A 27237-nucleotide genomic window follows, 5' to 3' on the forward strand; every position below is an offset into this window, starting at 1 on the left:
AAGGAGACTGATTTCCAGCTCCACTGCTTTTGGAGTTGCCGAAATTGCTTTATATACTTGAAGTTGCAAAATATTGATTTCTTAGATACTCATTAGATATGAAGTTAATTAGCCCATTTAATACATCCAAATAAATTACATACACGACAATGTGCCATAAGAGTTTCACGTAAACAAAATTAAGGGTTAATCTTTACAATAGCTCCCCAGAGGCGTGGCCTGTTTTTTTTAGGGTGTGGGTAGTGCAGAGCACCTACCGGGGAAAATAAAAACTACTTCCCGTCAATGTGCGGATGGTGCGAATTTCGTAGCGCTTATGTTTAGCGCGCATGCGCAGTACACATACTGCATAGCAACTGCTTCCTGATTAATGTATTAATAGTTCCCGCGAGTGTTCTGTATGTGACCGGAGGTGCCGTTTTTTTGTAACTTTATGAGTATGAGCGTTTTAAATTTGCGGGTTTTTTTAAATTAAAGCATGATTGTAGTGTGAGTAAGAATGGAGTTCGACAAGTATACCCTCCTCAGGAAAAGGACTCCACAGAATAAGGTAGTTTCTTTTGTGTTGTTCTGTGTAATTATTGTAATGAATGTTGTGACAAAAATTAAAAAATTGAGGGTGATTAGGTAGGTTAGGAGGGGGTATGGGGGGAAGAAAAAATCAGGGGGTGTGGGGGGCGAAGCCCCCATTAAGAAATAAATAAAGAATTCGAAGTTATTCTGATTCGGTGCTACCATATAACCCGCTAGATTTAAGTGTGAATATAAAATAAATAAATAGTTTTATATTTATATTTGAATATGGCGGGTTCTATAGTAACAGCGAATCAGAATCACTTCGAATTAGGCCACGCCTCTGGGGAGCTATTGTAAAGATTTACCAATTGATTTGTTATCGTACTACTCCACACAATATAACAATCAATCATCTCGTTTGGATGAATAAATTAGGATTGATTTCATTGATAAAGCTAGTAGAAACAAATTTACGCTTTAAATATTCTAACATTAGTTTTGCTCTTACTGCCTTGTAAATTTTTCGACATTTTAAATAAAACTGTTGCTAATAGAAAATTATTTATTATGATGCTGTGAAGATTCTTAGTGGGAAATAAACCAAAAGTATTATTTTCTCCTTTTGTTGCTTATTATCCGAGGCGACTTCTCTTTAAAGTAATCGATTTTAATACTACAAAAATACATAAGTTAAAGCAGAAAATATCAGAAACAGAAAATCTCATTATTCATATTTCATAAAATATGTCGCACGTATAGTTAGCAGAAAGAAATGAATATTAAGCTTTAAGTGATTATAAAAATGACACATGAATTTGTCCTCTTGTAACTGAAATAACGTGTGGTGAAAAGACTGCTGCTCACGTCATCACGCCTAACACACACTTTGAGGTAATTAGTTGTCTAAGACAGAGGTCGGCAACGTTTTTAATGTAAAGAGTGAAATACTAAATTAAAAATTCATGGCGGGCGCCAACTATTTTTCGAAAAATGGAATTACTGATTCTAACGGTAGAAAATCTTGAAATCTCGACGAAAATTCGATTATTAATGTATCAATGGTTTTTATGTACGATGTAGTGTCAAATTCATCAACACTCAAATTTAAATTTTCAATTATTCGTTTGACATTTTGAAAGTGAGACAAGGAATTTTTCAACAAATGCGCTTTTAACAATTCCAACTTACATTTGAAAGAATTAACTGCGCTAATCATATCAGCAATATGGGAACTCTTTTTTTTACTCGGCATTGAAATAATAAGTACGTTTTCTTTTCGATGAGTCCATAATAGGGATGGCATAAACCTGTGACAAACTCTCATGATCTATGCTCTCTTGTGTACTGACTACTACTGACATGATTGCTCAGTTCATTTCAGTTCAACGCGTAAGCGCGTCACCGTTGACGTACAGTAGATTCAAGGAATTTTAAAATTTACGTTTTGAATTTCTTGTCTAAATTAACAATAGTTTAAGGGCGCACTAAAATTTATTGAAGGGCGCAGTGGCGCCCGCGGGCGCCGCGTTGCCGACTTCTGGTCTAAGACACACAAACACACACATAACAAAATTTACCAGCATCATTGAAAGAAACTTTTTGAATTAATTTAAATGAATCTTCAAATTCAACGGAGAATTCTTTTAAATATTTATAAATATCTTTGTGGTTAATTTCTGTTGAAGGTTCTTCAACAAATCTTTCTTTTGGTTTAAAATTTATCAATTCTCCAAAATGAATTTGTTTTATTTGGCCAGATGCTAGAGTTACTGATTCTAAATTTACTTCGAATTCGCCAACACCTTTCTGAAGAAGTGTGTAGATATCTGAATGAACTGAAATAAAATAATAATTATTGTGGAACAACTGTAAAAAATAAATTGTAACAAAAGATCTATTGTTATAAACATAAGGTACTAAGGTAAACACATACAATTAGTGTCGTTCACTTGTTCAGTTTTAAAATTCACACTTTCCATTACAAAAGGTCGTTGACGATCTTTATTTATATTATTATAAATTTCCTTCACAAGAAACTGAAATCATTTCAATTTAATTTAGCGAAATATATGAATCACATATAATCAAAAAATGTTTAACGAAATTAATGTTGAACTTACTAAAAACACTGATGGTGGTATTATTACTTTATTGCTGATTTTGAATCCTAGAAATTTTTGGAAACCTTTATCTGATATTTTAATGAAACTCCAACTTGGATGTACTGAAAACTAGAATAAGAACTTTATTTCAATTTAGAACTTTGAGGCAGGAATAATTAATGGTTATGATGCACTTCATGAGGGTTTAAACCTATCAGCGTGTGATTTTCTGATATTAAAATTGTAAGAGTAGCTCCATAATCAAGAAACAATTTGCGACACGACAGGATGCTAGTACCTATAGCGCATCTTTTATTTACCTTTCTTTATTACCAATACAAGCCAAAAGTTGATATTTTGACTACAAAAGAAACTATGAAAAGAAAAATAGCAATAAATATTAAGGTCTAAAGACAACCATGGTTTAAGGGAACTGTCACTAATAAATGGGAAGTTTCGACAATAAGCAGGCTGAGAGCGAACCACACGGTGTGCGGTACGTATATTCACAGGATCAACAAAAGGTCCTCTCCTTTCTGCGTAGATTGCAATGAGGAGGAGGATTTGAAACATATAATAATGATATGTCCACGTTATGTGGTAGAAAGGAAACGAATGTTTGACGACATATATAGGTATTTAGATGCACCATTTCGCTACGAAGACCTAATAATTTTTTTTAATTTTATTAAGTGATCATTTATAAATAATGAGAATAAATAAAATATTCACTTATAGGAGGAATCTTATAGAGAAAATACTAGTTTGAAACACACAATATTCTTTTGCAGAAATCCTTGAACGGATAACTGATGCACTAAGCAAAAACACAATTTCTTTTGCAGAAATCCTTGAACGGATAACTGATGCACTAAGCAAAAACACAATTCTAGCCCTAGGAAACATTATAATTCAGCTAAGGGACTTGGGTTTCCGCATATTTATCAGTCCATTTATCTATCAAGCCTCTTATTTAGTAATGAACTAGTGCTTGCTTGTGGGTTCGCTAATTCTATCCTTATTTGAGCCCCTGGGTTTGTTATGTTTTATTGTTAAGCTGGGTACTTATAGACGGATTCCTAAAGAACTGGAGATAGAATAACTTATCCTGTGATTATGCAGCATTTACACTTGTAACTAAAAGTTGAAATAAACCTTGAAAAGCTCAACAAGTCTTCAGAACTCCTTTTAAATTATTTAATTTGGGAAAGATGATTAATGTAGTGTATGGTTTATTACTAAGTATTTATTTATGCAGGGAAACAAGCTTCGGGCATAAAAACCTCAGTTGTTTAGCTGTAAAAAATATGAAAAAACCTTCGGTAAAATTAGCATCAACATAGACAGATAAAACAATTTATTGAATACAAATTAAGTCAGTAAACACATATAAAAATAAAAACTTAGTTTTTTACTCATGACTGTTACACTTGATCAGATGGTATTAGCAGAGGTTGCAGGTCATTTGTTTAAACTTATTTTAGTTTAAACTTATATGTATATATTTATAGAAATAAATATTTATTCATTCATTGGAAGTAGCTTTATAATCCGATAGTAATGGACAGATTGAACGAACTTAAACAAATTTAGGCTGATTTTTCGAGCAAACAACGTAATTCTCAGCTAGCTTTGGGATACATTTTCTTTTAAAATAAATAGTCCATTATTTTAACTTTAAAAAAAGGTTTCTAAATGCAAGGCTTACCAATAAAAATAAATTTTGTATGTTTATTAAGAGAAAAATTATACTACACTAAATACTATTTGGAACTTTTTTAGTTTCTTTCCAAGCCTCCACTTCTATATCTCCAATCTTTTGAAATATTTATTCCAAAAATTTCACTATCGACTTTACGCGCAGCAGTTTTATAATCATGAGGTATGAGATTACTAATTTTTTTAACAATATCCATATTGTTTAACATATCTTGATGATTTTTGTCCTTGCTTATGTAAATTTCTGGATCCCTCTTGCAATACTGTGAACATACGATATAGAAGCAACAGTTAATTTGGAACGGACTATTTTTGATTATAACTTGAAAAAAAAATGTAACGTGACATGTTCACATAAATATGTACGTTTACCTACGGAGTTGCATTAATTTTCATCATAAAAATAGATATTGTTAATTACAGTACAGTGAAATTAAATCGCTTAAAAAGATCCTATCTTTCAGAGAGCTACTCAAAAATACAGACTCTTAATGTAATATATATTCATGTACAAAAAAAGCAGAATTCAAAAAAATCTGTGAAATTTCACTAAATTTATAATCATTTTCTCCTAAAGTAAAATATTATTTTTGTTTTTGTTGTGTTATCAACAAGGACCTGCTCCGAGTTCTGCACCAGGTATTTGGTTGGAATGCAGTTAGCTAGGATTTTTATAGTTGTTTAATGTTTTGTTATCTTCCATAAGAGAGGATTATAAGTGGAAGTAGCTTTAAAATCCGGAACGGGAAAAGAAAAACTACCCCAAGATATTTATTTGGACCCATTAATCATATGGATGCCTAAGGACTCAGGATAGTATGTTAGTGCAGTAGGGGTTTTCCACCACATGCCAATCCAACACGTTTATGATGTAAGAAAATCGAAGGAAAAGGCGTTGCGCTGTCTTGCAATAAAGAATCCTTCCTGGAGACAAGTTGGCTCTGGAATGTTTTTTGTTGATAAAGCGGCGATTATTGTTTAATTAGTTTTAATTAACTGGATTATTGGTAATAAGAGAACCAGACTTACACAGTAATACGACCTGAGAGTGTAACTCCAGGGTGTAGGGGCTGTCTCTGACCGAGTCTGCATGTACCATCTGGATGTGATTGACAAGGTTAAATTCATCGGGATACTATTTACAAGTGTAATATGCTAATGAAAACCTTCTTTCTTCATAGTTTTCTCTTTGCCGATGACCAGGTAGCCATCGCGCAAAATACTCATGACTCCACCTTTAAGGGTACCAGATTGGTAGAAGAATACGAAGAGAGGGGACTCAATTTGTGAATTTCCAAAAAAGTGAATATATGACTACGGATAGAGGATGCTTAGAAATAGAAATATAAAACGGGACGGGCCCTACACTCCTCCACACCGCAGCCACAAGAGACTTATTGGGCAATGGAGGATGCTTAATAATTGGAAATGAAAATATAAGAAATGTGGATCATTTTAAATACCTTGGATCGGTACTAGAACTGAATGGATCTTCCAGATTGGTTGCTGAAGGTCGGAAGGCTAATCTGAACCCAATATTGTGGAGCAAAAATATTCTTAACAGCACCAAAAGAATAATTTATAATGCTCTAGGTCAAAGTATTTGGCCAGTGGTTTGGCCATGTTAAAAGAAGGCCCCAGAAAGATTGCCCCAACAGGTTTTGGATTAGAACCCTCAATTATGGGGAAACTCCTTAAAATATATATATATATATATTTTATATATTTTAAGGAGTTTCCCCATAATTGAGGGTTCTAATCCAAAACCTGTTAATTGGAAATGAACCTATATATATATATATATATATATATATATATAGTATATATATATATACTATATCATTAGCACACAATAATCATTCAGCAAAGTCAATAATCTATGCAACTTCTTTTAGTGCGAACTCATAACGACGAGCAATGACAATAATTAATTATAACAGAGTGCACTAGACTGTCTACACAAAAGGGTGTTTAAAATATAAATGAATAATTCATAAAATTAAACTCCTTCCAGCAAAACATAGGAATTTTAAATGCAGTTAAGAGTAAATTATATAAATAAATATGTAAAGTATATAATTATAATAAAGAATATAAAGTATATTGAATAGATCAAACAATTAAACTACCTGTCTGTTAAAAAATAAACCCGTCAACAAAAATATCCCACTGAAATTGGTATTTGTCCCAAATTATGTGCGAGAATGGAAAAAGGCGATTATCTGTATCCCTAGTCCAAAAAATTGTCTTCATAAAAATTAGAATGAAATTTCGAATGACTCGGAGGAGAGGTTCAATTAGACTTCAAAAGCATTTAAAAATCACTTACGAAGTTCAAGGTAGATATAACCTTAAGCTATGATTTATTAAAATCACAATTACAAACCTGAATGATGTCATTAGAATAACTTTGATTAGATTCATCGTTATAGTAGCATATATAGTATTTTCCTTGATACTTTTTACCAATTGGACGGTAATTCATTAAAGATATTAAACGATTTCGAAGTATATGGAGTCCCTTGCCAACGCTCTCTTTTGATGAATCATCAATTGCAGCATGCTGAAGAGCGAATTCAAGCTTTTCTTCCCAGGTTCTTAATGAGGGTAATTTCTTTTTTATCTGTAATTAGAAAAAGTATTAAGTATTAAGGGAATGGTACAACGTTAAGGGAAAGTGAATTAGCCACTTTTTCAACGATCTTTAAGCCATCCATTCTTTCTGGATAACTTCACTGAGGAATTTGGTGTTACAGGAAAGCCATCCTGTGTGAGAGGAGCGTGGCTTAATTTCAACCAGGGACAGGAAACCCCTAACTAAGCTTGAGCTGATACCCTGCTTCATTTTGAAGTTTACAATTTTTATTAACCCTTTTTTTATAAATTATATTGCGAATATTATGTACTGGAGATTATTTGAAAATAAGTAACAGTTTCACTTACTTGGTAAGGCAGTTTAATGTATTTATTTATAAGATAAGTATCTTCCTGCTGTAACACGAACGAGACCCAACGTTGTACAGAATCTGGTGCACTATCTAGCATTATCAGATATACCAGTTTTCCATTTTCTTCTAAATACTTGGCCAAACTTATGCCAAGAGCACCTCCCCAATCATTGGTTATCAAAGTAAATATATTCAGATTAAACTTTCTCAAATCCTGAAAAATTATTGTAGTACATATTACTGATTATACTTAAAATAAAAATAATAGTAATTATTAAGTATTATAAAAGTAATTAAGGGAAGGGATTAGCTATGAGGTTAGCATACTGGACTCCCACGCGGAGGTCCCGGGCTCGAATCCAGCAGCTGACCCTTAGGTTTTCTCTTCCTAGGAGCTTCTTACAGCTCACTGTCCGGTGATGTACAGTGTTGTCTGTAACGAGAGAACACTGTCCGGAGGCCGGCAGTGCACTGAAAAAAGCTCCGGGCGCCAATAACCTAAGATGTTGACGCGCCTTAAATAATAATAAAAAAAAATAATAAAAAAAAAATTATCTGATGTTGACTCACTTCAAATAATTCTTTAGCTACAGCATCAATGTCATCTATATTAGATGGTAATCTCGCTTCAAATGTTGGATGAAATAATCTGGAAGTCAATACTTCCATTTCGTTTGGTTTTAAACTGGATATGACGAACACGGGAGATTCTTCTCTATTATATTTTTGAGTTGAACAAGATGAAGTTACCTCTACAAAGCATGCTTTTTCTAAAGTTTGTTTACCTAATTCTAACAGTTCTGCTACATTCTCTGGCAGCCGTTGTTGTGAATTTATGTACTCTCTGTTCCCTGTTAATTGGGTTAATGTTATAATAATAATCTCTTTGGAAAACAAGTGAACGGCCTTAATCAAATAAACAATTACCTGCACTTACAATGCTGTTATCTTCTTTTAAAAAGATAACAGCATTTTCCATATTTTCCTTGCTAAAACGTTCAAGTTCTAACAAGATTGTGGCCGAATTAAACTGAAGCACATCACCAGAAATAGCAAGTGTGGGCAAATGATTGGCATTTCTCAATTCACATGTTGTCTCTCCGCCATTTCCGATGCAAACAAAATTACATTTGCAATTTATTTCTCTTAATACAGAATCTAATATTTTGGCATCGTTATCTAAATCCTTTAACAAGATTATTTAGAATAATTTATTTATTTAACTAAGTTCGGTTTGTTAAACCATTAATAGTTAAGGTATAAAGTACACTAAAAGCGAGTTACCATACTTTTTTCTTTTTTTTTTTTAACCTTTATTTAGATTTTTACCACTGCACAGAAATCAATGCAACAAGCAAAACAGATGGTCGATAATAGAGTGTGCTGATAGGTTAGGCCAACAAGCACACATTGAGATGACTGACATGAACGACGGCCATCCAGCGATAGCAGTCGTAATATGCCATAATAGCTGTCACACTAGACAGCCGACGCTATATTCGCAGATGGTCGCGAGGCCACCGACGCCTCAACCGTCGTGGAGGATTAGTTGGGAGGGTGGAGGTTGAGTGGGCTTGGACTAAAGGATTCATGTGAAAGGATAGTTGGGAATGGAATTTTATGTAACGGGATTTGGCGAGGACAGAGACGAAGGGAATTTTAAGGTCATTGTGGATAGTATGGTTAGAGACGTAGAAAGGAGCATTGACTAGGGTACGAAGGATTTTGGATTGAAGGGATTGGATACGATGAAGGTTCGAGTGTTTGGCTGTCCCGTACAGTTCTATTCCATATGTCCATATAGGGGCTAGTAATGTGTAGTACAGCTGTCTTTTGTTACGTAGCGTCAGTTTTGAACGTTTGTCTAGTAATTTTTTTAATAGTTTATATCTGTTATTTAACTCAGTTCGTTTTAGTCGAGTATGAGTTACCATATTTAAACTTCGATATAATAAGTTTCAAATAATAAGTATAAAGTGTTGATATAAATAAATTATTAAAACTATTTTACTTTACTACCTTTCCAATAAGAAATACTTCTGCTATTTCTTCGGTAGAATTAGCGAATTCTAGCCATCTTTTAACTTCATCTCTGTCAATATTATCTTTGAAGGGATGTAATTCAACATTCACTAATGGATGATTCTTTAAAACACTAGTTAGTCTAAAAAAACAAAAAAACTAGTTAGTTTTCGGAATTACCCAACTACAGCAATCCAATACCAAACCAATAACGAATAATCAATTCAATATTATGGTTTATTCAGAGTGGTAAAAGCCTTCCCTAACAACTTAATGGCCTACGACATATGCCATCGTTGGATGGCCTCTGTTCGCGAAATCCACTGTTTTTGTGCTGGCCTAAAACTCTTGCACATACTTTATAAGCATTTCATCTATTTAATTTATTGCACAAGCTGTTCAGTAGTATAATTATTAAGAAAATAAAACAAAATATTGCCAGCAAAAATGTGACATCATAATTTTTTTTTTTTTTCATTGAACTAGCACAGAACTTAGCCTTTCAAGTTTTTCGAAAACAGGTTTCGATCCTGTGAAAAGTAGAAATAATGTACTTTAGGATTTTTTGAGAACATCCATTTAAAATTTTAGTCAAGAGAAATTAGGTTTAAAAATGTTTCTATGCTTATGGGCAAAAGGCAACTTAAATGCAATTTTATTTATTAAAAAATCATTTGCGTCAAAACCTTTTTTAGTTCATTCCCAACCCACTAAATCTGGTACTATGGTTGTAATTGTCCAGTAGAGCGCTCCACGATCCCGACCATGAACGCGAGTGCAGGTTAGAAGACTGTGAAGGTTCTTAGAAACTTAGAGAGCGTCGCTTAGTGACTTGATTGTTTACATTGTGTAATTTTTATTTAGTTGGTTGAAACAACTTGTAATTTAATTATTCTTTACAGGTTTGTTTTATTTATATTATATTTTGCAGGATTTATTTGTAACACTATTATAATAATTTGTATTATTCTTTACAGAATAAATAAATCTGTGTTTACCGACTTTACATGGTTTTAATTCTTAAGCAAAGAAACTGGTGGAACTCACATATACAAAAAAATAGTTGCTCTGAAATCAAATAATTAGCCAGGCAATTAAATGAAATAGACTCCAAAAGTGAAAGGAACCGGAGTAAAGTTAACAGCAAGCAGAACTGAATAGAGCAGTAAAACTGACAGAAATGCACATCATGAAACAATATCATAATGATATAAGCATATTAACAACAAATAACTATGCAGATGTCAAGCTTCAGTATTGTTATAGAAGAGAAATGAGCTGAGATTAGTTCTTCCCCAACCGAACTATTACCATAATAATACATTATATTTACAAGTAACATATACATGGTATTTTATTTCCACAACGTAGCAAAAAAAAAAGCGTTTTTTTTTCAGCATCTAACGACTTTTCCACCCGTAACCATCTCAGAGCCAGTCTCCGAACAATTTTCTCTCTCAACTGACATCTACAGCTAATATTAGAGGCTCCAATATAAGGGTAGTTAAAATGGCTCCTACGACTGGCTAGTCCCATCGTTGCCAACTGACTATAATTCCTTCCCACAATACTGCAATTGAATCCATAAAATGCTATTATACTCCATTCTTTTATTATGCTCTTATTACCTTTGCTGTATTAATTTAACCAGACATTTCTCTTCAACCAAAAGGTGGATACGTTTTGCTCCTCTATTTATTAACCAATTCAATACATCTATGTAGAAAATATGGTTTTGACCTGGAAAATTTAAAGAAGAAAAAAAAGATTAAATCAAAAGAATACGCATCTAATCGATTAAATTAAAGCGAAACATAAACTTACTAAATATTACATAGGTTTTCTCTGGAGAAAACTGTGGGTTTGATCTAGGTTTTATCTTAACGTTGTCTGCAGGATCTCGGTCCATCCTAGTTATTAATTTTATTGATTGTTTACATTCTTTTCTAGGACAAAAAACAAAAATTTAATAATTTCTAAATAATAGAAAATGATCATTACTTGTAGTTATGAACTTTTAACTTAAAAACTGACAATAAATTTCAATCTGAAGGCAAAGGCTAGCCAATTTTTACCGTTCATGAAAGCATGCATAAATCTAAGCTAAGGCTAAGGAAGAGTAGGGAGAACCGAGCCACTTAAACTGCTCAATGCTGGAGAGGCCGCTAAGAAATGATACAGGAACATCTTGTTTGAGCGGTATAATATATTTTATTTGTATAAACGCACTTTTATACAAATAAGGTAAATTACACATGCCTCAGATTTTTTTAATTTAAAAATAAAGAAAATAATGATATATTTACTTTAGCATTTCAATAGCATCATCACATAACGTTTCCGCTGGGATTCTAGTGATTTGTAAAGGTTTAACCACTCCTTGTTTTATGCCAAACTCCAGCTGTTTTTGGATAATTTCTTTTTCGATTGAGTGAAAATCCAAAAATGTATCAACACTTATGCCAAAAATAACGGCTTCTTTTAAGAAAACTTTCATACCTATTTGTAAAAGATATGAATGTAATATAATATTTTACTTCTAAAAAGTAAATTTTTAGGTAAAAAGTCAAATTTATATAAAAACACATTACTTTGAACCCTTAAATATATGTTCTATTGCGTGCCACGCCTTGCTTTTAGTAAGGCAAGTCTAATTTTTAATGCCTTCCCTTAGATAACAAATGATGTGCTATTTTACAACTTCTGTGATATAAAATATACAATATAAAATATTAAAAAGCTTAAAAATATAATTTTGTTTTAAGCTAGGACTTCCATGCATTCATGAATCTTACTACTTCCAGGCGACTTTCATGCATTCATGAACCTTACTACTTCCAGGCGACTTTCATGCATTCATGAACCTTACAACTTCCAGGCGACTTTTATGCATTCATGAATCTTACAACATCCAGGCGACTTTCATGCATTCATGAATCTTACAACATCCAGGCGACTTTCATGCATTCATGAACCTTACAACTTCCAGGCGACTTTCATGCATTCATGAACCTTACTACTTCCAGGCGACTTTCATGCATTCATGAACCTTACTACTTCCAGGCGACTTTCATGCATTCATGAACCTTACTACTTCCAGGCGACTTTCATGCATTCATGAACCTTACTACTTCCAGGCGACTTTCATGCATTCATGAACCTTACAACTTTCATTCATTCATGTTTCCTTAAAACTTCCAGGCGAGCATACAACTGAAGGAAACTCATTCTAAGTCCTCAAGCTCTTTATCTTTCTCTCAAGAATTCCTCTTAGATAATCTGTAAAAAAAAAAGAAAGTTTTTTATTCTTTTTTACTTTATTTCATAACTACGCGAAGATTGCGAGGGAGTATACTTTCAACCACATGACAAGACTAATTTTCAATATCAACGAAAAACTATCATGTAAGGTACACAAAATATTTTTCCAGTTGTCTGTTATTTCTATTTGCCCCTAAGAATTGAGTGGAATTTTTTGTTCCTAATTATTCCAGGCTAAAACTGAAAGTTTAATAATAAAATTGGAAATGATGTTAACTGCTTATATTTAAAAAAAACAAAAAACGTATTTAATATTACCAAATGTTTGCTGTTTCTTCAATTTTTCTGAATTTAGCTGGAAAATTCGCCCCAATTGTGCTAAACATCCTAATGATGCTTTAAAAATTGATATTTCACCAACAGTGTTAATAATCAGATTGATTCCTTTACCTTTCGTTAACATTTTTATTGAAGTATCAAAATATCCAGATTGGCATAATAGTATGTGGTCCTCATTTATCTATAAAATAAAACGAATTAGTTAACTTTTAAAAATGTTCCGTACAAATATTGCCTTAAGTAATGTTCTTGCAATAAGTACCGTAGGAAATAGACGAATAATTTCTTGTTTCTCTTCAAAAGTTTTGTAGGTAGTAAAAATTTCACATCCATCAGCTAAAGCAATATTAATAATCGCTTGAGACAAAAGCGAACATCCTTGGTGTACTAACAATTTAATATCTATATCAATTGATTTCCTTTTTAACCACACGTTATAAGCCTGCAACAATTCCAAACTTTACGAATTTCAGACTCCGCAGACACTCTCACACTCAAAGTTTTCCTTCAATATTTCACTCTACGTTTTTGTTTTTTTAACATTTAGTGTAATAGAACATCTTAAGACTAGACTAAAGAGTCCTCGGTTAAAGGGATCTGCATCTTTTCTGAGTTTATTTCTGAATTTTTCTCGAATAACGGAATTTTAGTTTTCTTTAATATTATTTAGTATACAAGGCAAAGTTTTTATTTCATTGCACTTTTTCAGAGCTTTAGGGGAGTTTTAGGGCGTTAAAAAATCACTTACAGCTAAGAAAAGGCACCACACACATACAACCTTAACCATAAATGTTTTTATGATTTTATGATTTGTCAGAGGCGTTTCTTAGAGATTCGCAAATTATTTATCTACACAGGAATTATTCTCAGGTATTAAATTAATTAAAAAAACGCAGTAATTGTATTGCAATGCACATTAAACTTATTTAAACGATTCAAATGAAGGCAAATAAATAATTAGGTTGATTAGTTTCTTAAATTACAGTCTAATTTCTGCTTTAAACAAATCGACATAAATTTTGTGTAAATAGGTTTTTTTTAAAATTTAGGTTAGATCTCTATGGGGTGCGAGGAATATCGAGTACTCCACCCCAACATTAGTTAGTTAGGTTAGAAGAAAATAGGAGTTAGGCCAACCGTTAGGTTTGTATCGATCAGATTGACTAGGTGTAGGTTAGGCTGTGTAGTAAAGTGTCTATTCTACAGTATAGTTTAGGTGCAAAGGACCCTTGTTGTTGCGCACCTTACAAAACCCCAAAACAAACAAAATCGACACTTATTATATCTTTATGCTTTAAATCGTAAAGTTGAACGAAATAATCTGTGTTGCTCAAAGTAGGATCATCATTGTCAATCCATACAGGTAAAAAGATAGAAATAAAATAAATTTAAGGTCAGTTGTGCTTGTTTTTAAGCCTTAAACCAGCTGATTAAGCAACATTATTACAGCTTAACTGTTTTATTATTATTATTATTATTATTTTAATGATTTAAACGCGTTAACATCTGAGGTTATTGGTGCCCGGAGCTTTTTCCAGGGCCTACGAACAGTATTCTCTTATTACAGACAACACTGTCCATCACCAGACAGTGAACTGTTAGCTTTGCCTTTGGCCACTTACTAAAGGCTAAATCAGGACGCCTTATGTTCAAGATGTAGTTTAACATTTAACTTATAATTTATTAAATATGTGTTTGGCTTTAAAAATCATTAAAAAAAGGCGGTATTTATCAAAACTAAAATTAACTCAAACAATTCTTGAATAGCGAATAAAGGTGGTAGACTCTACACAATGAATGAATGATTTCTTAGCCAATTTAAATTGAGCAAAACTTACAATTGAATACCATAGAGGTACAGAAGCAGCATCTTCATAGGACCAATTGTCAGGCTTTTTCCAACATAAATATTCATCTTCAATTAAAGTTTTTTTGTCAGTCATTCTGCCAATACCAAACACTATGCTTCCCGATTTGTCTATGCCACAATAATCCAATGGCCCAATCTTAAAAAATGAGGGGAAAATAGAAAAAAGACCAATGGAAGCAAAATATTATAACAATTATTTGTATTTAAACTATAAGAATACCTGTTGCCCTTGCTCAGAATCTATAGACTCAACGATGTTTAGACCGAGCGCAAACAACGAAAGTTTCTCGCTCCTATAAATAATAATTAGCGTACTTAATATTAAAATAAACAAAATGTGTAGAACTCTTAGTGTACAATATGATCACTGTCTGATCACATTAAGTGTATATGTATATGTACACATATTCATTCATACGGATGAATGTTATGAGATCAAAGTAATATTTACGTAGATTGCTCTTCCATTAATAAAATTGCATGCTAGATAGGGTCAAATGCTTTCTCTACATTATGTAATAAAATTTTGGTATATTTTAGGTAGTTTTATTTCTCAGATATATGACCAACCAGTCGTGCTAACTAACCTGTAGTGGAATGTTTTTTCTGGAACTAAAACTGTTCATTAATTAAAATGGAGAATAATTTTTATTTCTGCGACTATCATACAACTTGTCTTATCTTACTAGAATTTTAGAGAACTACAATTTTGGAATACTTTTCAGGATAAAAATCATTACAGTGTTGAAAAAAGAAAAGTAGAGTTACTTGATAGTTGATAAAGGATGAAGTAATTTCGCTTCTCTGTTGGCTGATTTAACTTGTTCAGTTGGAGCCAAAGGTTTGTGATGGTTCGTTAATAGTTCTAGACATCCCCATACTCCATCGATACATATATTCATAACTAAGTCCATCTCCAACTGCTTCTTGTAGAATGGTTGATCCAACGTAAATGGTGGTGAATTATCATCCATGATAATAAATCTAGCGCACACAACTCATTATTAAGAAAGAAAGAAAAAGAGAAGTATTAATCTAGAAAAGTAATAATCAACCTGATTAGATCTGAATTTTCCAAACTGAGACAATATTTCAGTAAATTGTAAACCATTGCTAATGAATTTGTTTTTCCTATAATATGTACAGTTTCTTTGGATTTTCTGTTTGGAACTTCCTTGCTAAGAAATGATTTCAACGAACTTTCCCAGTACTTATTATCGGTACTTATGGTTGTTGGAGTTTTCGCTGAATAATTCTATAAAAAATGTATATTTATAGTGAATATTAATTTATTGTATATTTTATATTAATTTTCTTTAAACATTGAAGTCTTATCCTTAAAACTTACCGCCTTATATAAAGTAAATACTTGATCACAGAACTTAAATTTATAAACAGGAAAAAATGGTTTGGAATTTTCTAAAACTTCTCTTTCTTTTAAAAGTAAAAATCCAGATTTGACTCTTTGTAGGCATTTAATAGTTCTTTTATATGTAGAAATTCCACCACAGATTAATAAGTTATTATTCCCTTCTAAATTTAAATATAGATCATTCACTGTATCTTCTGTAGGAGATATTATTATTTCGACCTTAAATTAAAAATAAAAAAAATCATTTATTTAAACACTTTAACGAAAATAAAACGTTTTTCTCAAATACTGCAGTAGATTAAACGTGGCTTTTCTAAAGTGTAATTTAGTAAATTGCCAGATTTAAAAATGTTTCAGTTTGCCACTAGTACACTAGTTGTAGTTTGAAATTAAATACAGCACAATACTTTAGTTATATTATTTTACAGATTAATTATTTACTAATTAAATAAAATATCTATTAATAATTTAATGTATTTTTAACCTGATTACTGTAACTGGATAAAATTTTGCGTGTAGAATTACAGAAGTCCTTATTATTCTCAAATATAATTACAATTAATTTATTTGCTTTAATTTCATAGTTGAGTCCATTTTGTATTACAATTTGCAAGCAGTCATCGATAGTGCCACAATTAATCTGAAAAAAAAAAATGGTATTCAATTTAAATATGAATTTTGAATGTTAAAGAAGGTTTAATCGAAAATTAAGAACAAATGTCACCCACGTTGTTGGTACTGTAAGGTAAAAATTTGCAACTTTCTTCAATCAACATTGGTATAGACGGTGATATGTTGCAGGTCTCGGTTATTGGTAAATGCATGTATAATCCTTCACACATAAGTTCACCTTCATGTCTGTCATAAAAAACATGAACCTCTGAAAGGAGACAAATGTAAATAAACTGCCTATAAAAATCCTCTTCAAGTATTTTCAAAAAAATTTACTGTTTATTACGATTTACTAAATAATAATAAAAAAAAAAAACCTTTAAAATTGTAGCCTTCAAAATACGAATAATCAATGGCTAATTTCCGAATTTCTTGCACTAGTTTTAGTTTATTACCCAATGCAGTTTCATACAGCGATAGAGTCATCAGTATGGCTTGCAAAAACGGAACCCATTCTTCTTGCCAGTGTATAGTAGCTTGCAGCTCTATTTTTAGTATCATAAGTATGTAAAATATTAATATATTATATTTTTCTTTAAAATAAATAATATGTGTTCTACAGAATTCTTAATTTACTTTATTTCTTAATTAATCTTTTTTATGGTTAGTGCCTTGGAGCAAGTTTTATTCACTGAGTGTGAATAAACTGTTTCAATTTAAAGCTCTCCAACTTAGTCATAAATTAGAACCATCCTATTTTTTTTATGTCCATTAACTGCTTAATTTTAATACGAGTAAAGATTACTGCCCTTGCAGGGCATTGTCAATGTGTGGCCACCGAAAACGGTTTCATCGAACACGGTCCCAAAATAGTACGGCAAGAATATTGTCTCTTTAGCCTAAACATAAATATACAAATAAATTACCAGCATCATTGAATGAAACATTATGTATTAATTTAAATGAATTCTCAAATTCAATAGAGAACGTTTCCAAATATTTATAAACTTCCTCATGATTCATTTCCATTGTTGGTTGTTCAACAAATCTCTCTATTGGTTCAAAGTTTATATTTTCACCAAAAGAAATTAGTTTTATTCGGCCAGATGCTAAGGTTTTTGATTTTAAATTTACTTCGAAATCGCCAAGACCTTTTTGTAGAAGAATATAAATATCTGAATGGACTAGAAAAGAGAGAAAGAGAAAAGAATTAATGATAATGACTAAATATTGTTAGATAATTAAGGGCATTGGACACGTACAATTACTATCGTTGCATTGTTCATTCTTAAAATTCAAGTTTTCCATTGCAATAGGATTATTTGCATCTATATTTGTTTTATTGAAAACTTCAATCACAAGTAACTGAAATAAGTATTACCAAGTAAGAATTATCATAAATTTAATATAATAATTATTGCAATCAATAAAACCAAATCTTTTGTTTAACTCACTAAATGCACTGTAGGTGGTATTACTTCCATGTTATTGATTTTGTACCCTAGAAAGTTTTGGATACGTTTGTCAGAAATTTTAATGAAATCCCAACTAGGAATTACCGAAGCCTAGAATAAGAATTAAATTTTAACTTATTATACTGAAAAAACAATAAACTGTAAAATATATCGCAAAGGTTGGCTTTGTTATTGATGCCAGGCATAAATGAAAATATACCCTTTTTAACGATATGTACACTTTTTCAACTAAATACTTACTTCAGTTTTGAAACTCTGGCCAAAGTGATTAGCCGGTAATAATATATATATATTATTATATACTGAATATTATAAGAATATATTGTCTTTCATAAGTATTAAAACCATCGAATGATGTGGAGGGTTAGGACAAAAATAGTTTACACATATTCAGCTTAAATTATTCGTTTAGATTAAAATGAGCAAGTACTTCGTTATTATCGTTAAACTCTCCGTCACCGTTAATCCCCGATTTCATAGTAAATCTTGGTCACAAGATTTCTGTTTAGGTAGGTAAATAATGGTTAGGTACCATTTTTTTAAAATAGGGATTGCCTCTAGCTTGACGTATTATTCGGTGTCTCTAATGAGGTAATAAGTTGGATTAATTTATTGCAAATCCAAAGGAAAGAATAGAATGACTTGAGGAACGAAAACTTCAAAGTAATGGAGTAAAAAAAGTGTCCCTCCAATCTAATTGAAATCTTATTTATTTGAAATGTTTAAAAAAGAAAAACCAAAAAAGTTACCTCTTTCTTATTTTTCATGAAAGATGAAATTAATTCTCCTTTAACATTATCCCAGGTGAGCAGGTTATGTAATGCAGGTACATTCCTTGAAACAGGATAATCAACTTTTGGATATAAATTGCCTATATTCACATCTATCCCTCCCAAATACATCCTTGAAAGAATTGAAATTTCTATTAGTTTAACTTAAAATAATAAAAAAATTATTCTGAGATTTTGAAAGGACACATACTTGCCAATGGCCTGGAATAAATGTTTCAAAGTATCTTTTTCAAAACGATTAATCAAAGGAATGTTTGTACATTTTGAAAGGGATTTTTTGACTATTGATTGAAGTAAGCCATGAGGCGCTATTTCAATAACAATAGCCTTAGCTGGGATGTGTGCCGATGCTTCCTCAAATAATACTGAGCTCAACAAATTGTTTGTATGATATTCAGCTGAACTATACTTCGCTAATTTACTATCCCACAAAGCTTCAGGTATTGAACTGCTAACCCAACGTTTAGAACGTGGTTTTGGTTCTGGTATTACCTTAAAAAAAATAAAATAAAATGAAGTCATTTAATAAAATTAGAATTGTTTCAGTAGGAACCAACATTATTATTGATTTGTTAAGATGCATTGCAAAAAAGAAAAGTATAATATTTGATGTCTTTAAAACACTTAAATTTTTTTGGGAGTTTGATGATACGGAACTACCTACCTGTTTTAAATATTTGAGTAGAGCTGGTGCTGCTGGCTTGATAAATTTACTGTGATAAGCAATATTTGCTACGTTCACCAATTTCGCGAAGATTCCTTTTTGTTTCAGAGTATCAATATATTTTTTCATGTCTTCAACTGGACCAGACAAGGTACAGCTGAATTCAGAATTATGACAAGCTACTTCGATTTCAGGGGGTAATTGATCTTTAATCTGATTATAACCTAAGCCTAAAAAGTTAATTACATCCTTAAGTACATACTGATGATTAGGTAATAAAATTAACAGATATTACCAGTGAATTAAGCAGTAGAGACTGCTAAAAATTCAATTACCGACTGCAGCCATCATCCCTTTAATAAGAGTGGCTTCCACAGACGCTCTTCCTCTGGCGTAGGCAGAGAGAATCATTTGTTCGGCTGTGAAACATCCATCAGCGTATGCACAGCCAAGTTCGCCAACAGAATGTCCTACGAGACCGTCCGGTTCAACACCTAATTCCTTTAGTACATCTACTAGCCCAATCTGAACAGAGATTCAGCTCAAAATGTAAATTATTTCATTTATTGTTCAGCATTATTAGTCGAAGCATGAATTTCAATGAAGGCGTTTTCGACAAAATATCAAAAATACCTTATTTAGTCGGTAAAATTGCATTCACAATGAGATGGTGCTTCAAAACATTGAATTTTTAACAACGAATTTAATAAAATTTGACTTAAGTTCATAGTGATCATTAAAGCAATAATATTTCACGAACTATAAGCACAGTGATGGCTTTTTAGTGTACTAATGTTCATAGGCCTACTGTGTGTAGTACATCTAAAGTGGAGTTCAATGACATATTGGCCAACTTCATATTTTCCACTGTTCTTGAGTGACGTCACTTTAATTTTTTTTCTAAAATCATTACTTTTTTTGCCAATAAAAATGTTACTACTCAGAAAGTTTTAGTCCAAATTCGATTCTGATGACACGGTTAGAAAAACAGATAAATTTCCTAAAAAAGGACACCATTTTGAAGCATAAGTCATCCTCCAATCATCCTTAATGTTCCTCCGGAAATCGGGAAAATAAAAGTAATCGAAACTTTTAAGAAAACTCATTAGGCCCTTATGTGATCATTATCCTACCTAGGTGCTGGCGCTTTTTATAAAAGTTTCCTTGTCTAATGGGCTTTCTAACGGTATATCATTTTCTAGGATTCCTTTTATCTTCATACGAGAAATTACGATTGTTTTGCAAGAAAATGTGTATACGAGCACTCAACAGTGTTAGTTTATCATGTTGTTTAATTCATTGAAAACTCTTTTAGATGGACCAGAAATCATAAAGACAATCTTTATTTTAAAGATTTCTTTGTCAATTTCTTTGTAAAAAGGTTACAAATTTTACTTTAAAATTTAATTCTGATCTCTCTGAAATATTTAAGAAAATGGTAGGAAATATTTTTAAAAAGTGCTATTTTTATAATCGAAATTAATTTGCTTAGATAAGTCAACTTATAGTCAGCTTAGACAACTTGTTTAATAAGCAGTGCTTAAAATAAGATACTTGAGCACTGCATTTTAAACCGCGACTTAAAAAATTGGCTGTTTAATTAAAAAGCAGAGTTTAAAAAAAACACATACCTGAATTGCTGCAATTCCAACGAATGAATGTAGTATAGAAGATGCGTAAACATTTGGATCATCAGAGTATAAAATTTCTAATAAATTTACTCCTTTCGGTAATAGAACATCATGGCATAAACGAATCGCTTTGGCAAACGTGGGTAAACGCAAAAGATCAACCCCCATTCTTGTCCATTGTGAACCCATTCCAGAGAAAAGGAACCAAATTGGACGTTTTTCTGCACCATCGTATGGCTGTAATAATAATAATGATAGTAATATGTTTGAGATTTGCATGACATTGATAAAATTAAGTGAACAAAACTGTTGATTACTTTGACTTCATGAACCCGCTGTTGGCCAGCATTCAAAAGTGTGTAGCCTCTGAATAAATGTTGTTTTATTTCTGTCTTAAAAATGGAATGTGCGAGTGCAATAAATTCTTCATCAAAAGGCATAGCCTCTATCTAAAATAATAAATGATAGATCCATAAAAACATTTTACAGGTAAAAAAAAGAGTAATCCAAAAATAGTTTAAAAAACATAAAAATACCTTTTCAAAAACAGTGTTTAATGCTAGCTCAACTCTGCCTGATAATGGTACTAACCAAGGAAAATCTATTGGTGACGCCGGTTCTTTGGTAGGTTTAACTTTAGGATTTTGTTTAATTATAGCATGGCAATAGGTGCCAGACATTCCTATAGAACTTACGCCAACAATGTTTCCAGTTAACGGGGTTGGCTCTGTAACAACCTTTGGACAAGCAAAGGAAATCAAAAAATAAATACAATAAAATAGAGCAAGTAATCTAAGCTCAACCTTAATTTTTTAGAATTCTAAGTCTTTAAAACCAAGAAAGTGAGATGAAGTCCGCGTCATCGGTCTTCCTGAGAGGAGTATAATCTGAATAATATCATTTCTGATTGTAATCTGGTTTAGTTACAGGGAGCGAACCCTTTGGTTTTTCTACAACTAGGTCCCTAAACTCTGGAATAATATGTGACAACACTATTCCAGATTTTGGGTTACATTCAATATCAGAATATTTATCATATTTAGGAAATTTGGCAGAATTGTTTCATCTTCAGATAGCAGATAATCATTCAGATAATCTTATATATATCTTTTTTTTCATTAAAATTGGGTAATTGTAGAAAACGAAATACTTACTTGAAGCACGCCATTTAGCAGTGCAGGCACATTTGGATTTGGAGAATCATAATGCATATTTGGCGGAATTATACCACTGCGCAAAGCAATTACTGCTTTTGCAATAGATACCAAACTTGAAGCAGCTTCTGTGTGACCAATATTGCTCTTAATGCACCCAATAGGTAATGGTGTCTTTCTGTTTTTACACATTACCTCTGATATGCTATTCAATTCCATTGCATCAGTTATCTTTAAAAAATAAAACACAAATACAATTATGTAAATATTAATGTATATGAAATATAAATATTTCACAAATGTCAATCGGATGTATAAAGCTGAAGCCCTAACGGTAAATAAACAAAAATAACAATGAAAATAATAACTTCAATTGTTCTAGAGTAACTTACCATTGAAGCACAGCCATCAGCTTCTACATAACAAACTTCTGATGGATCAATTTTCGCTTTCTTGTAACATTCCTCCAGCACAGCCTTGTAACATTCTCCACTAAAATCAGCATACTGTGTATCTCGCGAGCCATACTGCTTTGATATAACGTTCAAGAGAGAACCATAGGACCGTTTAGCGTGTTCAGCTCTTTGTAAAAACAAAACTACACAACCTTCTGACCGGGTATAGCCATCAGCTACAAAACAGAAGTGGAAATATTCTATTAAAATTTAGTAAATATTGTGTAACAAACAAAATAATAATAATATTTTTTCTTTAAATTGCATATAAAATTATTACCAATAGCACTACTATCAAAAAACCACAGAAATGATTGTTTGAATTATTTGACAATTGTACAATAGTAAATGTCTTAAGAATATTCTCTAATTCAAATGAAGTATGCTTTGTTTCTCAGATAATTTTTAGAGTATTTGTACAATTAATAGTTTTATACCAGGAAAATGAATATTAAATTAGTGCATAAATATTTTTATTCAAATATATAACCATAAGTATCACGTCCACATTTTTTTTTTTTTAAATATACCTACATGTTTTTAAATAGAACAATTAACCTCTTTTCTTCAACAATCTTTCAATGGCAAGTTCATGGAGTAATCACAACTTACTCCTGAATTTGAGATGACTTAAATGGTCCATTTTCATGATGTTTCAAACTAGCTGGGCTTAATAAGTTGTCGCACCACTTATTCAATAATAGTTCTTATTATTTTAATCAATATAAGCTTTAGTTTAAATAAAGATCGGTTCTCTAAGGATATGGGTACATGAATTGTCTAAGGACACAGTGTAATTGAAGTTATTTGATAAGCATCAGGTTTTAGCACATCGTCTCCAGCCAGTAAAAAAACAAAACAAAAATTCTGGTTTAAATACATTCCTCTTGCCACGCATTATGTAATTTAAACTTACTATTTGTACTAAAAACTAGTTGACTTTAATAACATTTTTTATTAAAAGAAATATTTGTATTTATAAATACATATAAAGAGAAATGTTAGTTGTTAATATTTGTATTTAAAAGAAATAATGTATTTTTGTAAAACTAAACAAATTTATTCAATGAAGCTTCCTTCAATTTTTGCTCTTAGATGGGAATTACGGTTACAATTCAACCGTAATAATATTTAATAAATGACAAGTTCATAAATTGCAATAAAATAGGACTTCAGATAAAAATCCCAACATCATCCTTGCCAATAGGAACCGCCAATCTAATTTTTTCTGAGAAAAACTACAAATGGAGAAAAAAACTTTTAAGAAAAGCGAATCACAAAACGGTTAAAATTTAATTGTAAATCGGTACTGAAAATCGCCTAGTAACAGAATGTCAAAAAGTACATAAAGCATTGCGACTCAACTGTGACTATAAAGAGATATAAGTGAGTTTGCAGGTCTTATAAGAACCATTTAATAATAAACAAAATAAAAAAACTGAAGCAATGCAAAAGATTATTACTGAATTAATTAAATTAATAAAGATTATTACTTTTTTTTATAATAAGATCGTATACTTATCTGTGTAAATTTTTATTAATTAATTACCATTAGCACTGAAGCATTTTGTGCATCCATCTTCATTTAACCTTCTCATAGATTTATAGTGAAAGGAAACCTCTGGCCCTAACATTAAGTTACAACCTCCAACTAAAGCTGCGTCAGCAATTCCTTTGGATATTAATGTATAGGCTTCTTGAAGTGCTTGCATTCCTCCGCTCCAAGTTGCATCGATAACTAAACTGGGTCCTTTAAAATAGAAAAATATTAATTAATAAGATCCCAGCAATATCAAATGTTTGATATATTAACTAGCTCTTTAAAAATAAATATTTCTGTAGTACCTTTAACATTTAAGAAATAAGATATTCTATTTGCTTGCATGGTCCTGCTGTGGCCTAACATTGCATAACCTAGATAATTATTATTTATCACGCATTCATATTCTGTTTCACTAGTCACCGAGGACATAAGGACAGCAGTATTTGTACCGCTTAGATCAAATGGATTGACACCTGTAACATACATATACTAATTGTAAGAATACAATATTGTACAACAAGAATCAGTTTAAATAGCTCTTTTTAAAAAAAATGAATCTCCCAGAATGTGAAAAGCACTAGAAGGTATTTAACTTTGAAGGCTAGCAAGCTGGTATCGGAAAAACTGATTTTCTTAATTTAACGCGGCCTTACTTTCATGAAGCATACATTGCTACAATAATGAAATGCAATAAGAATAATTGCGCCAAATTTCAAAAAACTGTGTAGCGAAATTTTCCTCCATTTAAAGTTCGACTAAAAGCTCCAAGGAAGAGATTTCTAATGTTTTCCTATTCAATCTTTCATAAATAGGAGAATCTTAAATAAGCTTGATATGCTTATTTTTTTTACATTCACAAATATCATTTTTTATTTGAAAATATTTACCAGCATCAAATATAGCCTGATAGGAATGCTTTAAACTTAGTGTGGTCAAAGGATCCATAATGTCGTACAATCTTTTAAATACTCCAAAAAACATATTATCCAATTCAATATCACTCTTAAATTTTCCAGTTGCTGAAGGTACATTTAATTCTCCTGTAATATAAAATCTTTATTTAAATTAAGTAAAAAACTATTGTCAAATATTTTCAAAAGAGTTGTTTCAGTTTGCAGCGAAGAGTCAATTTGTGACTAATTTGTTTATGTGCTGGTTTACAACAATAAGAATTTCGTCCATCTTTTTTATAATTAAATTTGGAATTGACTTCAATTACTTGAACTCATATATAAAAAGAAGAAAATATGTAGGAATTCTAATTATTGGGGACTAGACTTCAAGTAGTTATTAATGTCCAGATAATTGTAATTTATATGTGTTACGGTAAAAGTAGATATTGCGGCAAATGTACACATTTTCCGCTAAATGTGCACATTTTCCTCCTCGTTTGGGTAATGTGCATTGAACTAACATTTACAATTTCAAAGAAGGGAAATGTACATTGAATTCACAATGACCATGTCGTTTTGGTAAATGTGAGCATACAAAATACGAAATCGCGAACAAAAGTTTATATCATACGAAGATGTTCCTCAAGATGTTGAGAAATCGGTAAGAGAAATTATAGGAATGCAGTCCCTTACTGGTGGACAAGGTTTTAAAAGATGCATCTGTAAAGGAACATGTTCCTCAAAAAAATGCAGTTGTAAAAATGCTGGAATATTATGTAATTCCAAGTGTCACAATAGCAATTCTTGCTCAAATAAATAAAACTTTTTTCATTATGAAATTTCTTATGTTCCTTTATAGTTTTATAAAATTTAACTGTTATTGTCCTGAGAAGTAGGCAGCAAGCCATACTTCAGGAACTTACAATAAAATGATCTTGTTTTACATTCTTTATTTAATGTTTTGCTCTTCACTTCTTTCTTCATCTCTACTTTCTTAAGGGGAATTTTCAAAAAACTTATAAACTTTTACCCCTGGCAAATATTTAACAAAATTTTGTGAAAATTTTGTTATACTCCCGATAAATATTTGCACAGTTATAATAAAGAAAAGTATGTTATTATTATTATTTGTTTGCTTCCCATCGTATTGGTCCTGAAAAACTAGACGATTGGACGAAAATTGTATTTATGAATATTGGGATCATAACGTACGACATATTATATAATATGCAAAGAAAAGTATGTTTTGTTTGTCATTTACATTTTTTAATTAAAATAATTTTCGTTATTAAAGCCTTTTGTATTATGTTTATTTAAATAAATATTTTTTTACTGCAACAACATTTTTAATTTATTTGTATTCCAACTTTTCTTAAAACATGAAGGTAAGAGTATACATTTACCAAAACGTGAAGGCAAGGGTACACATTTGCCGGGAAATGTACATATACATTATATTCAGTTCACATATACCCAACTTTTTAGGAAATGTACACATTTTACGGTAAAAGTGTACATTTCCCAAGAGTGTACATTTACCGTAACATATACATTTCTTACAGCACTGACCAAAATACTTAATTATTGATAAAGACGTGATTCATTTTATTGAACCCAAAAAATACTGAAGAATATTTGTCTAAAAGAATAATCTACGCTAAAATATTAGGAGAATTAATAACAATCTTTTGTATTAATTTAATATACCTGGGGTCCATTTGCGCTCATCGTTTGTGATCACATTCTCTTTATTCAATAATTTTACTTCGAGTTCGTCTAAACTTTCACATTCAGGGAATATCCCTGAGATGCCTGATATCACCACTTCATAGGTTTTGCCTGCCATGATGCTGTTGAATTAATTCCAATG

The 27237-nt window shown here is 31.4% G+C and overlaps 1 protein-coding gene and 2 long non-coding RNA genes across 3 annotated transcripts; 1 reads left to right on the top strand and 2 right to left on the bottom strand.

Moving 5' to 3' along the window:
• Positions 1 to 2078: 2078 nt before the first annotated feature.
• LOC141453918 (uncharacterized) lies at positions 2079 to 2805 on the bottom strand. Its single transcript, XR_012458308.1, has 3 exons — positions 2637 to 2805; positions 2450 to 2552; positions 2079 to 2351 (listed from the first exon to the last, which is right to left on the bottom strand). It is a non-coding gene; the product is annotated as an uncharacterized lncRNA (long non-coding RNA).
• A 1161-nt stretch (positions 2806 to 3966) lies between these two features.
• LOC141454451 (fatty acid synthase-like) lies at positions 3967 to 27237 on the bottom strand. Its single transcript, XM_074128687.1, has 35 exons — positions 27075 to 27237; positions 25362 to 25514; positions 24777 to 24947; positions 24481 to 24681; positions 22869 to 23107; positions 22477 to 22707; positions 21859 to 22059; positions 21640 to 21771; positions 21323 to 21559; positions 20027 to 20216; positions 19692 to 19921; positions 19218 to 19519; positions 18986 to 19139; positions 18216 to 18326; positions 18024 to 18126; positions 17688 to 17945; positions 17139 to 17306; positions 16878 to 17029; positions 16634 to 16789; positions 16126 to 16368; positions 15833 to 16032; positions 15546 to 15761; positions 14998 to 15070; positions 14746 to 14913; positions 13170 to 13349; positions 12887 to 13088; positions 11614 to 11806; positions 11132 to 11253; positions 10936 to 11047; positions 9305 to 9449; positions 8213 to 8471; positions 7856 to 8136; positions 7281 to 7499; positions 6724 to 6960; positions 3967 to 4600 (listed from the first exon to the last, which is right to left on the bottom strand). The coding sequence occupies exons 1-35, from the start codon at positions 27211 to 27213 to the stop codon at positions 4397 to 4399; spliced, it is 6582 nt and encodes a 2193-aa protein (XP_073984788.1). The 5' UTR covers positions 27214 to 27237; the 3' UTR covers positions 3967 to 4396.
• LOC141453917 (uncharacterized) lies at positions 10095 to 10646 on the top strand. The gene is made up of 2 exons (XR_012458307.1): positions 10095 to 10209; positions 10285 to 10646. It is a non-coding gene; the product is annotated as an uncharacterized lncRNA (long non-coding RNA).

Source organism: Rhodnius prolixus, unplaced genomic scaffold (assembly GCF_049639745.1).
Source record: "Rhodnius prolixus isolate KJV_2025 unplaced genomic scaffold, Rpr scaffold_9, whole genome shotgun sequence".
Taxonomy (NCBI): Eukaryota; Metazoa; Arthropoda; class Insecta; order Hemiptera; family Reduviidae; genus Rhodnius; species Rhodnius prolixus.